The sequence below is a fragment of the Protopterus annectens genome, chromosome 2.part0 (assembly GCF_019279795.1).
Source record: "Protopterus annectens isolate FY-2018-M chromosome 2.part0, PAN1.0, whole genome shotgun sequence".
NCBI lineage: Eukaryota > Metazoa > Chordata > Ceratodontiformes > Protopteridae > Protopterus > Protopterus annectens.
The window spans coordinates 936136811-936150427 of record NC_056728.1 but is presented as its reverse complement, the minus strand read 5'-3'; the positions used below and the strand labels follow the sequence as shown (position 1 = coordinate 936150427).

Here is a 13617-nt window from a genome sequence, read left to right as displayed (position 1 = left end):
ATGAATGGTTCTAAATAGGTAAATTTAAACCAAGAGATGGAAGGGTAATAATGGTAGTTCAAGACAGCAGACTACATACATGTTTGTTTATAAAGTCTATAGAAATAGTTGGAGATACAGACAAATGCAGATTATTTAATCCAGAACTGGATATAGCTGCACATCTTGTTCATGGTTACAAGATAGCTATGGCTGTGGGTCTGTATACTGAAGGGCAACTTGCTCAAAGGAGCATGTACACATAAAACAAAAAAGAAAAGTGTCAAAACACTGAGTAGTCCACAAACTGGTAGGAAGGAGAACAAAAGAACTGTTTATTCACAGATTAAGCGCTTTCACCCTATATCCATAGGGCATTATCAGAGTGAATTAACACAACAAAAACTCTACATTTATACAACTCTAAAATACAACATGCCCACTACTAATTATAAAATGCTGTGCCAATTAATTCTTAAAAAATAAGTTAAAAACAATCGAACACACTAATAAATGTACTATAATAACTGCGTGACTAAATAAAAATATATATAACCATGCACAAATTAATATAAATATACATAAATATGTGCAAATCCTGTTATAAATAAATAACTTAAGTTAAAAACTTGACTAACAGAAGTGTACCAAAGAAACATATATGTATTTCAAGCCTGCATATGTGACATTACAAAAAAAAGGGGGGGGGTGTTATTGTAAAAGAGACATTAAACCTGCAATGCTCTTAACTTCAATACATAACTTAATGATATATTAACATTAATACCTGGAGATATAGTGGCATTTGTCCTCAATTGCCATTCTAACTCCAAATTCTCTAGCTATAGGTTAACATCACCCTCTCTAAAATGGACATAGGGTGAAAGTGCTTAATCTGTGAATAAACAGTTCTCCTGTATACTGAAGGGAACAGCATGTGGCAAGACTGTTGCATTGAAAACACTACAACGTACGAGTAACTAAGGAACACTGGAAGCATGAACCACAAAGCAATAATGAAAGTTAAGAAGATGTGATCACATTGGATCATCCAATAGCAGCAAAGGAAAGTAGAAGCAAGAAAAACAGATGTAGTCAAAGGGAGAAAAGTATCAGTAATCATTGAAATAGCAACATCCAGGGATTATAGAGTCCTACATACTGAGAGACACTAAGTTCATAAAATACCAATAGCAGAAACTCATACTGTACATGTAATTCTATATGATCCGCAGAAGGAGAGAATTCTGGATAAATTGCAGGTGCTGAGAAGATCACTCTTAGCTAACAATACTGAAGCAATACTAATTTCCTAAACCTTTATTGTACCCTGACTCTAGAATAAGCACCATTCCTGTCATGGTATTAGAAGCATTTAACATGCACAGAAATTCAAAAAAAAAGAGGAAACTTACTGAACACTTATGTACTAATCAGAAAAATATTTCTCCCAAACTTATTTGAAGATCAGATAGTCTGCAGCCTTGGAGAATCACAGCTTGACTGGCTTTGTAATTTCCCCATGTAGACTGTATTCAGCAGTGTGTATCATTTCTAACCATCAGTCAAATATTGGAAGTGTTACCTTACTGCAGACTGTGCATCCACTAATCTGTATTCTACATCTGTCTCCATTCACAAGTGTGACATCTTTGGTCCTCTACAGGACTTACAATGGCAAGGCCTTACATAGCTCATCATGTGAGCTAGTTATTTTGGGGCCGTTCAAAGGTTACCTACCTAAGAGCAATTCCATGTAACACAGGACTCTAGCCCTAAAGTTTCAGGTTACAGTCTCTTGTGACCTGGTCTTAATGACAAAAATTACAAGAACACATTGTACAAATTCAGCCTCTGGATTATAACTCTCTTTTTCATAATTTTTGATTGAATAAAGTTGAAAACAAAGTACAAAGGCTGTAATATTTTTAAGTCATTCTCATATCATTCTGTTACACAAATTCCTTCCTCATCATGAACACCTCTCTTAAATCTAGGACTCACTTTTTTAAAATATGTAAAAGAATGTGTGCGTTAATAAAAGAGCACATCTGATTCCAAACTGCAATGAGTTTCCTGGTTTAGGTTGTATGGAAATAGCATGGTAGAAAGAATTTAGGCTCTGCCATGTCTTAAGTGTGTGCTCTACTCCCTGTAGCATCATGGGTGGGCATATGTCTAGAACAACAGGACACCTGCGTATGATGTAAACAGTTGTGGGTCTACTACATTTTATGTGATGTTTCTTCTGTGATTCTTACTTACATTTAAAGTGAGGTGGGAGTGCAAAGAAGACACAATGGATCACTTTAAGATGTGCATACCATCTAGGACATCCCATTAAATTTAGCTTCCAGCTCCAGAAATATCTGTACTTTTGAATAATGGCATCCCTTTGACACTGTGCTATAAACAGGGTGATGTGACATGCAAAAAGTGACAGGTTGCAATGTTTACTTGACCAAAATCGATAAAGTGATCCTGGAGAAAGTCTTAAATAGTACACATCAAAAATAACTATATTTTTTGTGCAGTATGGTATATAATCATTTAGTAGAAGGCCAGAAAGATATTAGGTAAAGGATTACACAATTGCTTTAGAAAACATTTTAATGTATTTCATCATGATTTACATATGTGCAGTACATAACACTATTGTGTTATTGTAAACATTACTTTTGTTTTAATGCTACAGTGAATTTTATGAGCCTTATGCACTAATGATGGAAGAAGAGGGTGCTGTGATAGCTGGACTGCTGCTAGGACTCAATGTGATTGATGCAAACCTTTGCATGAAGGGAGAGGATCTGGATTCTCAGGTAATTATTATGTGTCATGTCCATTATCCTGTCTGTCTTGTGTGTGTGTGTGTGTGTGTGTGTGTGTGTGTGTGTGTGTGTGTGTGTGTGTGTGTGTGTGTCTGCCTGTCTGTGTGCTGGAATATCAGGTACTAATTATGTAACATGTGCATTGTCATGTGTGTGCGTCTGTCTGTGTGCCACATTATCAGGTACTAATTATGTAATATGTGCATTATTATGCGTGTGTGTATCTGTCTTTGTGCTGGAATATCAGGGAACTAATTATGTAGCATGTTCATTACCCCATGTTTAGCTGGTTATCTAGATTTTCAGGTACTAAGCCTGTGCGTTATGTATGTGTGTGCATGTGTGTGTTTGTGTGTGTCTTAGTCTCTATGGAATGGACTCTCAGGTGCTAATAATGTATCATGTGTATTTTCCTGTGTTTTGCTGCGGATCTGGATTCTCAGGTACTAATCATGTAGTATGTGCATTACTGTGTGTGTGTGTGTGTGTGTGTGTGTGTGTGAGAATGGTGCTGGATTCTTCAGTACTAATCATGCAGCATATGCAATATTCTATTTGTTTGCTGGGAATCTGGATTCTCAGTTACTGATTATGTAGTGTGTGCATTATTTTGTGTGTGTGTATTTGTGTGAGCATGTATATATATATATATATATATATATATATATAGATATATATATATATATATAGATATATATAGATATATATATATATATATAGATATATATAGATATATATATATATATATATATATATATATATATATATATATATATATATATATAGATATATATATAGATATATATATAGATATATATATATATATATATATATAGATATAGATAGATATAGATAGATATAGATAGATAGATGTATAGATATATAGATATATAGATATATATATATACATACATATATAGATATATATATATATATATAGACATATATATATATATATATATATATATATATATATATATATATATATAGACATATATATATATATATATATATATATATATATATATATATATACATATATATATATATATATACATGTGTGTATATATGGGTCAACTTGGGAAGGACATTCCCCTATAGTATCTTAATCTGCTCTGTTTCCTCCCTCTCCAAAAAAAAAATTTGCACCTCATCTGCTTTACTGTATTTGTGTTTCTTCCTACTTTATTACCTTATTTTGCTTTTGCCTCTTCTTAAAAGTACTTAATTGAATTTATTCTGCTGCCTTTATTACTGCTCGTTAGTAGCCTGATTAAATTGCAACTGTTATTCTAAGGCCCTTGGTTTAAACACTTGGGCTTCAAACCAGTTGTTTTGCATTAAGAAGGTTTGTGGTCTGCACTGTTGTGGCAGGACATGTAGCGTGCATCTTTCTAAGTTGGGAACTGCTGATTGAAAGCTCAGTGTCTGTTATTCTAAAAGTGTATTAGTTCTAGGTTAAGCACTTGGGCTTCAGGCCAGTTATTTTACATTAAGATTTGTGGTCTGCACTCCTGTAGGAGGAGAGGCTAGATTCTGCCCTTCTGAGCTGGGAATTTCTGGTTAAAGGCTTATTGTGCATGCTTACTTGAACTGTTCCTTTCTGAAATTGGTGCACTTTCTTTGCTGTAGCATAGACTAGATTCAGGCCGGCTGGATCTAGCTTTGTTTGTATAACTTGTGCACTGATCCAGGCTGTCTTTTTTGGAGAAGGTTTCTCTGTACCCTAGTGGCAGGACTGTGCAGTTAGAACTTGTCTGATTGAAGACTGCTGGAACAGGGCTCAGTTTTGAGCTTTTTAATTGGTTAGTTGGGTAAAGTGTTATTTTGATTGTATCTGCCCTATTTTCTGAAAAAAAAATATACTTGTTTCCCGCCTTTCTGAACTAGTATAGTTCAGTTTTCAGGTTATTGCTGAATCCAGGGCTGTTACAAGTTTGTGTTGACCACACCTTACTTTGATAGAAGGAAGTTTCTCTGTTCACCTGTGAGAGAGGGGAGCTTTGAGCAGCCTATCTGTCTCTGGTGGAGTGGTTTCAGCCCAGAAGTTAGTAGTTTATTGGCTATTTTGGGCTAATTTCTATCTCTTTCACGTCCCTGCTATAAAAAATGCATTTGCGCAGTTTTTGCAGTTGTATTCCACTCACCAAGTAGCTTCCAGGTTTTCTGCAGAGTCTACAGCAGCAGAAAGACAAAAGAGTGACTTTGGAGTGATTAAGTATACATTTTCTGCTTTTCTTGCTGTCTTAACTAATTCTGCCTAAAACGCCAGTTTTTGTAGCGGATCTGTAATTTAAAAAGTTTGTTATTGCTACATATTGTACTTATTTGCTGCCTGCACTTGAATTAAGTCATTTTTGTGTTTAAATAATCTGTTTAACTGTTGTACGCTACACAATAAAGTGCAATAGCCTTTTCTGTGCATTTAAAGTGCTATTTTGATTGTATCTGCCCTATTTTCTGAAAAAAAATATATACTTGTTTCCCGCCTTTCTGAACTAGTATAGTCCAGTTTTCAGGTTATTGCTGAATCCAGGGCTGAGTTACAGGTTTGTGTTGACCATACCTTACTTGGATAGAAGAATGTTTCTCTGTTCACCTGTGAGAGAGGGGAGCTTTGAGCAGCCTATCTGTCCCTGGAGGAGTGGTTTCATCCCAGAAGTTAGTAGTTTATTGGCCATTTTGGGTTCATTTTGATTGTGTCTGCTCTATTTTCTGGAACAAAAATACTTTTTCAGGCCTTTCTGAATTAGTATAGGCCAGTTTTCAGGTTATTGCTGAATCCAGGGCTGTGTTACAAGTTTTTGTGTTGCCCATACCTTACTTGGATAAAAGGAAGTTTCTCTGTTCACCTGAGAGAGAGGGGAGCTTTGAGCAGCCTATCTGTCCCTGGAGGAGTGGTTTCAGCCCAGAAGTTAGTAGTTTATCGGCCATTTTGGGCTAATTCCTTTCTCTTTCACTTCCATGCTATAAAAACCGCATTTGTGCAGTTTTGTGCACCGGGCAGTGCCATTTAGCTAGAGTTAAATTATTCTCGGCTCCACGAAGTCTACTCTTCCAATTTTTCCCTTGGAACTAGAACCTTGAACGTTAGCAGATAAACCATTCATTTCACAGTCAAGCACTTGCTTAAAACTCATAGCAAGCACTAATTAACCCTAGCACTAGACCCCCCCCATACTGTCCAGAAGGACAAGGCTCTCTATTTGTCCCCACCAGCCAATCAGAAAAACAACTTACTCTACCTATTCAGGCATGTCCAAAGGGCAGTTTTCGGTGTACTCTCCAGTCCAACTGGTGAATCTGGGCATTTTGAGGCAATGTTACAACTGCCTCATGTACACAGACAGCCCTCTCCTCCTACCACCAAACACTAATATATGCGAGAGATGCAATTAAACAGCCAAACTGGAGGCAAAGCTCTCTCAACCCAAGACTGGAACTGACAGTCAAGAGGAAAAGGGTAATACTTGCAACAGACCACCAGTCTCACATAGACCTAATAAACCAACACCAGCAAATAACACACATTGAATACATGAAAACATAGTTGGAGGCTCTAAATAAAAATCTGCAAAAGCAAAGAGACCTCCAAAGCAGACATCCAAGCAACCTCCACACCCCATCACCAACCATGAAACACATACTTCACACGTAGTCAGTGTGCCACACAATCACAGCCCTTAACGCAAAATAACATACCCAGCACACTAGTAATAGGCAACTCTCTAGTCAGGCACACTGATGTCCTACTAACTAGGCTGGATAAGGAGAAGGTTACAGTTAGCTGCCTGTCGGGTGCCAGGATCCGCCACATAACACAAGCACTCAGGTCACTCCAGAACAAGTACAAATACAACTCTGTCATTGTCCATGTTGGTGTGAATGACCTCAGACGTACTTCCCTGGACTACATGAAAAGAAGCATGGAAAAGCTCTCTGATCATATAGCCCAGGCCGGTGTGACCCTGAATCTGACTAGCATCCTGCCCTCACCAAGAATGATGCCACAGTATAAAGAAAAAAATATCAATTTCAACAATTGGCTATGTTTCTGGTGTCATTCAAAGGGGATCCAGTATCTGTCCACCTGGGATGACATGCTCGACATGCCACATTGCTTCACAAGAGATGGCTTGCACCTGTCATCCTTAGGCTTTCGAATACTAGCCAAGGCTCTTGCCACCCCCATAGTGCCTTTTTTAGGCAAGGCTCAAAAGACAAACCCACCAACATAAATAGCACAAGTAACCAAAAACTGAGGGTAATGCTACTCAAAGCCAGAAGTCTAAACCTCAAAATGCACGCACTCAAGGCACTCCTCAGTATGGAGAACATCGACATCTGTGCAGTAACAGAAACCTGGTTTAAGGCTCCTGAGAGCACCCCAGCACTACTAGGTTTTAACTCATACCATATCTTTCGGCCATAGAACCCGGACCGAAACACAAAAGGCGGGGGTGTATCCATATTCATCAAGGATACCCACACCTCCAGGTTAGTGGTGCAGCACAATGCATCAGAGATCATCCATGTGCAACTAATAATGGGCAAAACTGCAATCTAAATTGTAGCTTGCTACAGATCACCCACCATGGCCCAGGACCCTCATTCCACATTTCTGGAGACACTGGGAAATATGAAGGTCCTACCAAACACCCTAATACTGGGTGATTTCAATTACCCAAACATAAACTGAGAAAACTACTCAAGTACTAACTCCCTTCCCAACGCTTCCTAGAATTTATAAACGTGAACGCCCTGGATCAACTGGTCAACACCCCCACCAGAGGAAACAACATATTGGACCTGGTCATCACCCTCATGGGTGACCGGTGTTCCAAACCAGAGGTCAACCCCTCACTGGTTAGATCAGACCATAGACTAATCACTCTGGATATCCACATTCCGCCCCCACCCCCAATCAAGGAAACCACCATGAAAAACTTTTCAAAAGCAAACTTCACGTTACTTAAGACCAAGTTGGAAAGGTTCACAGCCCCCATGCTAAAGGACAATGCTGTCCAAGCTGCTGAAACCTTTACAAAAGCACTCTATGAGCATCTGCAGGAATGCATGGCTTGTGCTATCCCAATTAGAACCAAGACTCACTCCTCCAAGAAAAGGAAACCAGTCTGGTGGACCCCTGCCATAAACAAGCTATACAATAGAGGATGAAACTAGTACAGAAAAGAGTAAAATCCCAAGAAGGAAAGACATCCCTGATCAGTATCAGCAAGAAACTACAATCCCATATTAAGTCATCCAAGGCTAGTTTCGAAAGAAAAATTGCCAATGACTCCAAAGATAACCACAAAGCATTCTTTAGCTATGTTAAGGACTAAGTGGAAACTCTCAGATCTGCTCTAAGTTAGTGCAGAATGGCACAAAATACACTGAACTGACTGATATTGCCAACATTCTGGCAGACAAGTTTAGTGTAAACTTCACCCCCCTCTCACCCCCTAAAGGGCCCCTAACCATACCAGAAGAATGTAGGGCCCCGTCAGTCACCGACACACAGGTTAAAACAGCCATATCCAAAGCCAAAAACACAGCTTCAATGGAACCAGATGGTGTCCCAGGCTGTCTCTTACAAGAGCTCCAAAATGACCTAACCCCTCACCTAAACACACTGTTCAAACTCAGCCTCTACAGGCTATGTACCCACAGAGTGGTGCAAAGCAACAGTTATCCCGCTCCACAAAGGTGGAGCCACAATGGACCCCGGGAACTATCGCCCTATAAGCCTGACTAGCCTGGTCTGCAAGGCTATGGAACGCATCATTATGGAACTCTTTAACAGAGACATTAGGAACCTCCAAACCTTGGACACTACCCAGTTTGGCTTTAAGGGCAGATATGCCTCTTAAACCTGATGGACTTCTTTGAGACGGTTACCAAGGCATTAGACGAGGGAAAGGAGGGCCACATAGCCTACCTAGACCTTCCAAAGGCTTTCAACACCATTCCCCATTCTAGTATTATAGACAACCTCACCAGCTTGAACATAAACCCCTACATCACAAGAATGGTTGCCAACTGGTTCATGGATAGAACCCACATGGTGAGAGTTGCTGGCTCTACATCTGACTCTAAACCGGTTACAAGTGGTGCCCCCTAGGGATCAGTCCTAGGATGATTCCTGTTCGGTATATACTTCTCAGTGGTACAGGCAAGCATAGGAGGACTATGGCTGACCAAGTTCGCAGACGACTGCAAACTAGGGGCCATAATTGATTCTCCGGCTGATACAGACACCCTCCAGATAGGTCTCACTGAGACGGATACCTGGTGTCACAATCATGGCCTCAAGCTAAATGCCGAAAAGTGCATAGTCATCCCCTTTGTAAAAAACAAAGTACCCGTGAACTGCCACATAGGTGATAGTCCTCTAAATACAGAAAATTTAATAAGGGATATGGGGACCCAAGTAGATAGTAATCTCTCCTTTGATAATCATATTGCCAAGGTGGTTAGAAAATCCTTCTATGTGGCCCACCTAATGACAAAAGGGTTCGCATTTAGAACAAAAGAGGTTATTGTGCCTCTCTACTCATCACTCATTAGACCCATCATAGAATACAATGCCCCATTTGGGGTGTACCTTACAAGACACCTGAAACAGCTGGAAAGACCACAAAAGTACCTCATCAAGAGGATTACTGGCCTCAAACAGATGCCCTATGCAGCCCGACTCAAGAAACTCCAGCTGTACTCTGTTGCATACTGCTTACTCAGAGGTGATCTCTGCCTGACATACAAGGCCATGTCTAACCCAGAATTGATGGACATGCTCCACCTAAAAAAAAAAAACAAATCCCAGAGGGCCACACGGTCTAGAGATACAAACCTCACCACAACAATAAATAGGACATGCTGAAGGAATAGATTCCTATCCCAGAGACTCCCCATGCTTTGGAACAGGATTCCAATATACATCAGGCAGAGCCACTCACCAACACTCTTCAAGATAACCAAAATGAAGGTTAGCAGTAGTAGGCAAAATCCAAAAGCTAAACTTCACCAGAAAAAAAAAACTGTTTATTGAAGTGCTTTTCGACTGTCCTGTGTGCAGACTTTTTCGGACATACAAAGACCTTTAAAAACGTTCTTTAAATACACTTGAATTAATGTAGTAAACCAATCATAGCGCACAGTCACTTAAGATAATTATATGAAACTGTTACGTAAGTGATTAAAATAAGTTAAAATAAACAAAAGAGTAGATATGACATTATTAATAGTGGAATCTTAAGTAATAGGGACAGTATACTTACATCAGGCCTGTTTGACTAGATGTGCATTTTTCTGAGTCCTAAACTTGAAGTAGGAAGTTATTTCCTTATGGTTTGCAGGGAGAGGGTGCCATTGTTTAGGTCTTAGAGAAGAAAAACATGTTTGATGCATTGAACGTTAGTTTTGGGAGTATATATTAGTGGGCCTGAATGTGCCTGATTTCTGAGGTTGAAAGGTATGGTTTTCAGAGATCACTTTTCGCAATTTGGGTATGTAGCTTTCAGATCCAAGTAAAAGGGAAGCCATTTGCTTGATGGTAGCCATTTGGCTTTCCTAATAATAAGGCAATGGTGTACACATTGTGAGGAGATGGAAATGAAGCAGCAGATTTTGTTGTTGCAGGCTTGTAGCAATTTTATCTCTTCGGATGATCCAAAAATTTATTTGGACTGCAGGTTAGAGATTACTTTCCCTGTCAAGGACTGATATCAGACTATAGCCAAAGAGAAGGAAACGGGGAAGTCCTAAATGAAAGACAAGCACTGGTAGAGTTTTTAGTAGAATCTAGAACAAAAGCTGCCATTAAAAAAAGGAATAATTAGTAGATCATATAAAATATTACATGATAACTATAAGAATCTATCACAGGAGGTTAGAAAGGATTGGGAAGAGAGACTGGCTAAGCAATATACAAAGAAACAATGGGAGGATATATATATATATATATGTCTCCCAAATATGCAACAAAATCTAGAAGATTTAGGATTTTTGCTTGAAAATGTTTACACAGATATTTTTATACCCCAAGTAGACTCCAGGAGAATTTCTCCTCAGACAGCAAATGTTGAAGGTGTGACAGGGAAGAAAGAGGTAATTGGGAAGATATTTTCTGGGAGTGCAATGATTTGACAGACTTTAAGGATTCCCTGCAGGATGCAATGTCGAAGATGCTTGGTGGGCAGATTGGTGTGATGAAAGAGATGATTTTTCTGAGGTATAATACAGAATCGGAATTGCCTAGACATGGTAAGGCCTTGCTGTGTCTAATTAGGGTAGCTGGCAAAAAAGCAATTGCTAGAAAATGGAAATCAAACTCTAAACCAACTATACTGGAAGTAATGAATATAGTAACAGAGATACAACAACTGGAATTGAGATATTTAGAAAAGGGTAGGAGCAAACTACATAGGGAAATGGGAATTGTGGGAACAATACATACAGGGGTGAGATGAGGTTTAAAAGAAAGCAGGACTTCAATTAGCTCTGCACTGTTTGACTGAAAATGATTGGATAGATTATAAGTGATGCATAATGTTTGCAATTGGGAGTGTGTCAGTATAGTTTGTGATGTAAAAATGCTTGTACGTTGTACTGTGTTGGTGTGGTTTGTTTTCATTTATACAATTGCCTATGTAATAAGTGATGGTTTAATAAAGATGTTTGTTGCTTAAAAGCAAAAAAAGCCAGGAAATGAATAATTTATGTAATGTTGCTTAGGTTATATGATATATATCAATATATGTGAAGTATAATGTTTGTAAGCATGAACTTGTTAATACAGTTTGATTACTTTTATATAAATGTAAATTTGGCTATATCACAAGTGATAATTCAATAAAGGTGTTTATAAAAAGATTGCTACAGTAAGTGAAAGACCATATTCTAACTATGCAATTAGTACTCTTCCCCTATTGTTGTTCTGATGGACAGAGAAAGTTAGAGTTAGAGTAATTCACTTTTTGTTAAGTTTTGGTGAGGTGTAATTGAAAGGTATTTTTAAGAGGTGCGACACCCCTGCACTGGCCCAATAATCAAGGAGCCCCAATCCTCACCACTGGCAACAGCTAGGGGATGTACACACACAGTAAAGTGCAATTTCCCTTAAGAGTACACAGAGATCACAGTCAGTCTGGGACTGGTTTCTCCTGATTCCCAGTAAGTCTCCCCACTGACACAGCTATAGGGCTGAGATCTCAGCTGAGTGGCCAAGCTAAGACCTCCAGCACCCTCTCTCTCCAACCAGTTCCTCATGTCCCTGCCGAAGTAGCTGACACATGCACACGCACACACACACACACACACACACACACACACACACACACACACACACACACACACACACACACACACACACACTTTGAGATTTGATTTATATACAAGCACACACACACTCACCTGGGGAAGGCTGGCACAGTTTTAGTAGCTATGCCTCCCTTTTGCTCAGACTGTAAGAATGTTCCAGCTGCCACCAGACAATTCTTACTTATCGGCTACTATAAGGCCCTTACAAAGGGTGTCCAATCCTACTGTGTAATGTTACTATTAATCCAAATGGTACTTTTGATCAAGCGCCATGCTATTAGGAGTGGCCTGTACAGTTTTGCCAAATATATATGCCAGTTCTCTAAGAGCGTAAATATATCTCACAAATATCAGCCACAAAGATAGGTTTAAATATATTTACTAATAAATAATAAAAGAACAAGACAATACTCAGTCAATCAACACAGTTACTTTAGAGTTCAAAATCACAGGAAGTATTTAAAACAACAATGCAGGACAGTCTCACATAAATACAGAAAACATCAAACCTAATCTTTACTATATTCCTAACTATATCTAAAAGAGATGCTATGCCCTAAGTCTTACTTACAGCACAGTGTCTCTCTGAGAGAGTTCTTAAATTAATATCACATTTTACTGCTGAGTTAACCTGGATCACATCATTTTTTGTCACCTGCCTGCAGTTCCCAGGCTAAACCAGAAACTAATAGGATTTAACATATCTGTGTTAAAAATACATACCTCTCAGATGTTTGCCAGATCTTGGAAGTCGTAATACAATAAAACATTTTACATTTTAAACCTAGTAATTACTTTTCTTTCAAGACAGTAGAAAAACTTCTAGCTCTAGACATTGTGTCTGCTTCTGCATTGAAATTGAGAGATAACATCCTTTGTTTATGGTCCAACTATAAAGTAACTTAACCTCAACTATTCTTAAGTTTTGCAAGTTAATCTATGTTCCAGAAGGGTATGCTGTGGTTTCATTCTTGAAGCTCAGTATATAACAGTGATGGGCAGTAGAGGTTATTAGGAGTTTGTTTATGAAGACAGATATGAAGGGGACAAAGATAGATCAGTGGGGATCTCCTTTGAATTGGGACAGCTGAGAAGAATGAGCTTACTTTAATTCTGAATTCATAGCTAGAAAGAAAAAAAAAACAGGAGGAGACAGCATGACTTAAGCTGGAGTTTTAGCATATAATTTTATACAAGTGAGAGGTCAACCATGTCAAAGGCATTATTAAGGTCAGTAAATAATGAGGTATTAGATTTCCTTTATCTGTCTTAGTTAATATTTCATCAGAAAGTAACTAGAGAGCAGCCATGATGTTCTGGCCTGCCTAAAAGCCTGTTTGGTGGATAGAAGGCTGTACCCTGTTTGATGGATCTGGAGAGCTGAATGTAAGTTAACTTTCAGGTATCTTACTGAGTATGGGCAGAATTAAGATGGGGCTTTAATTAGATGGATTAGTGAGGTTAGGTTGTTTGGGTAAGGCTTTGATTA

At 38.6% G+C, this 13617-nt stretch overlaps 1 protein-coding gene across 1 annotated transcript in view; it reads left to right on the top strand.

Moving 5' to 3' along the window:
* The window catches only part of RUFY3 (RUN and FYVE domain containing 3), a 1044108-nt gene that overhangs the window by 607192 nt on the left and 423299 nt on the right, over window positions 1-13617 (top strand). Inside the window, exon 6 of the mRNA XM_044061198.1 lies at window positions 2675-2798. Coding sequence (XP_043917133.1) covers window positions 2675-2798 — 124 coding nt within the window. The remainder of the gene's footprint in view (window positions 1-2674; window positions 2799-13617) is intronic.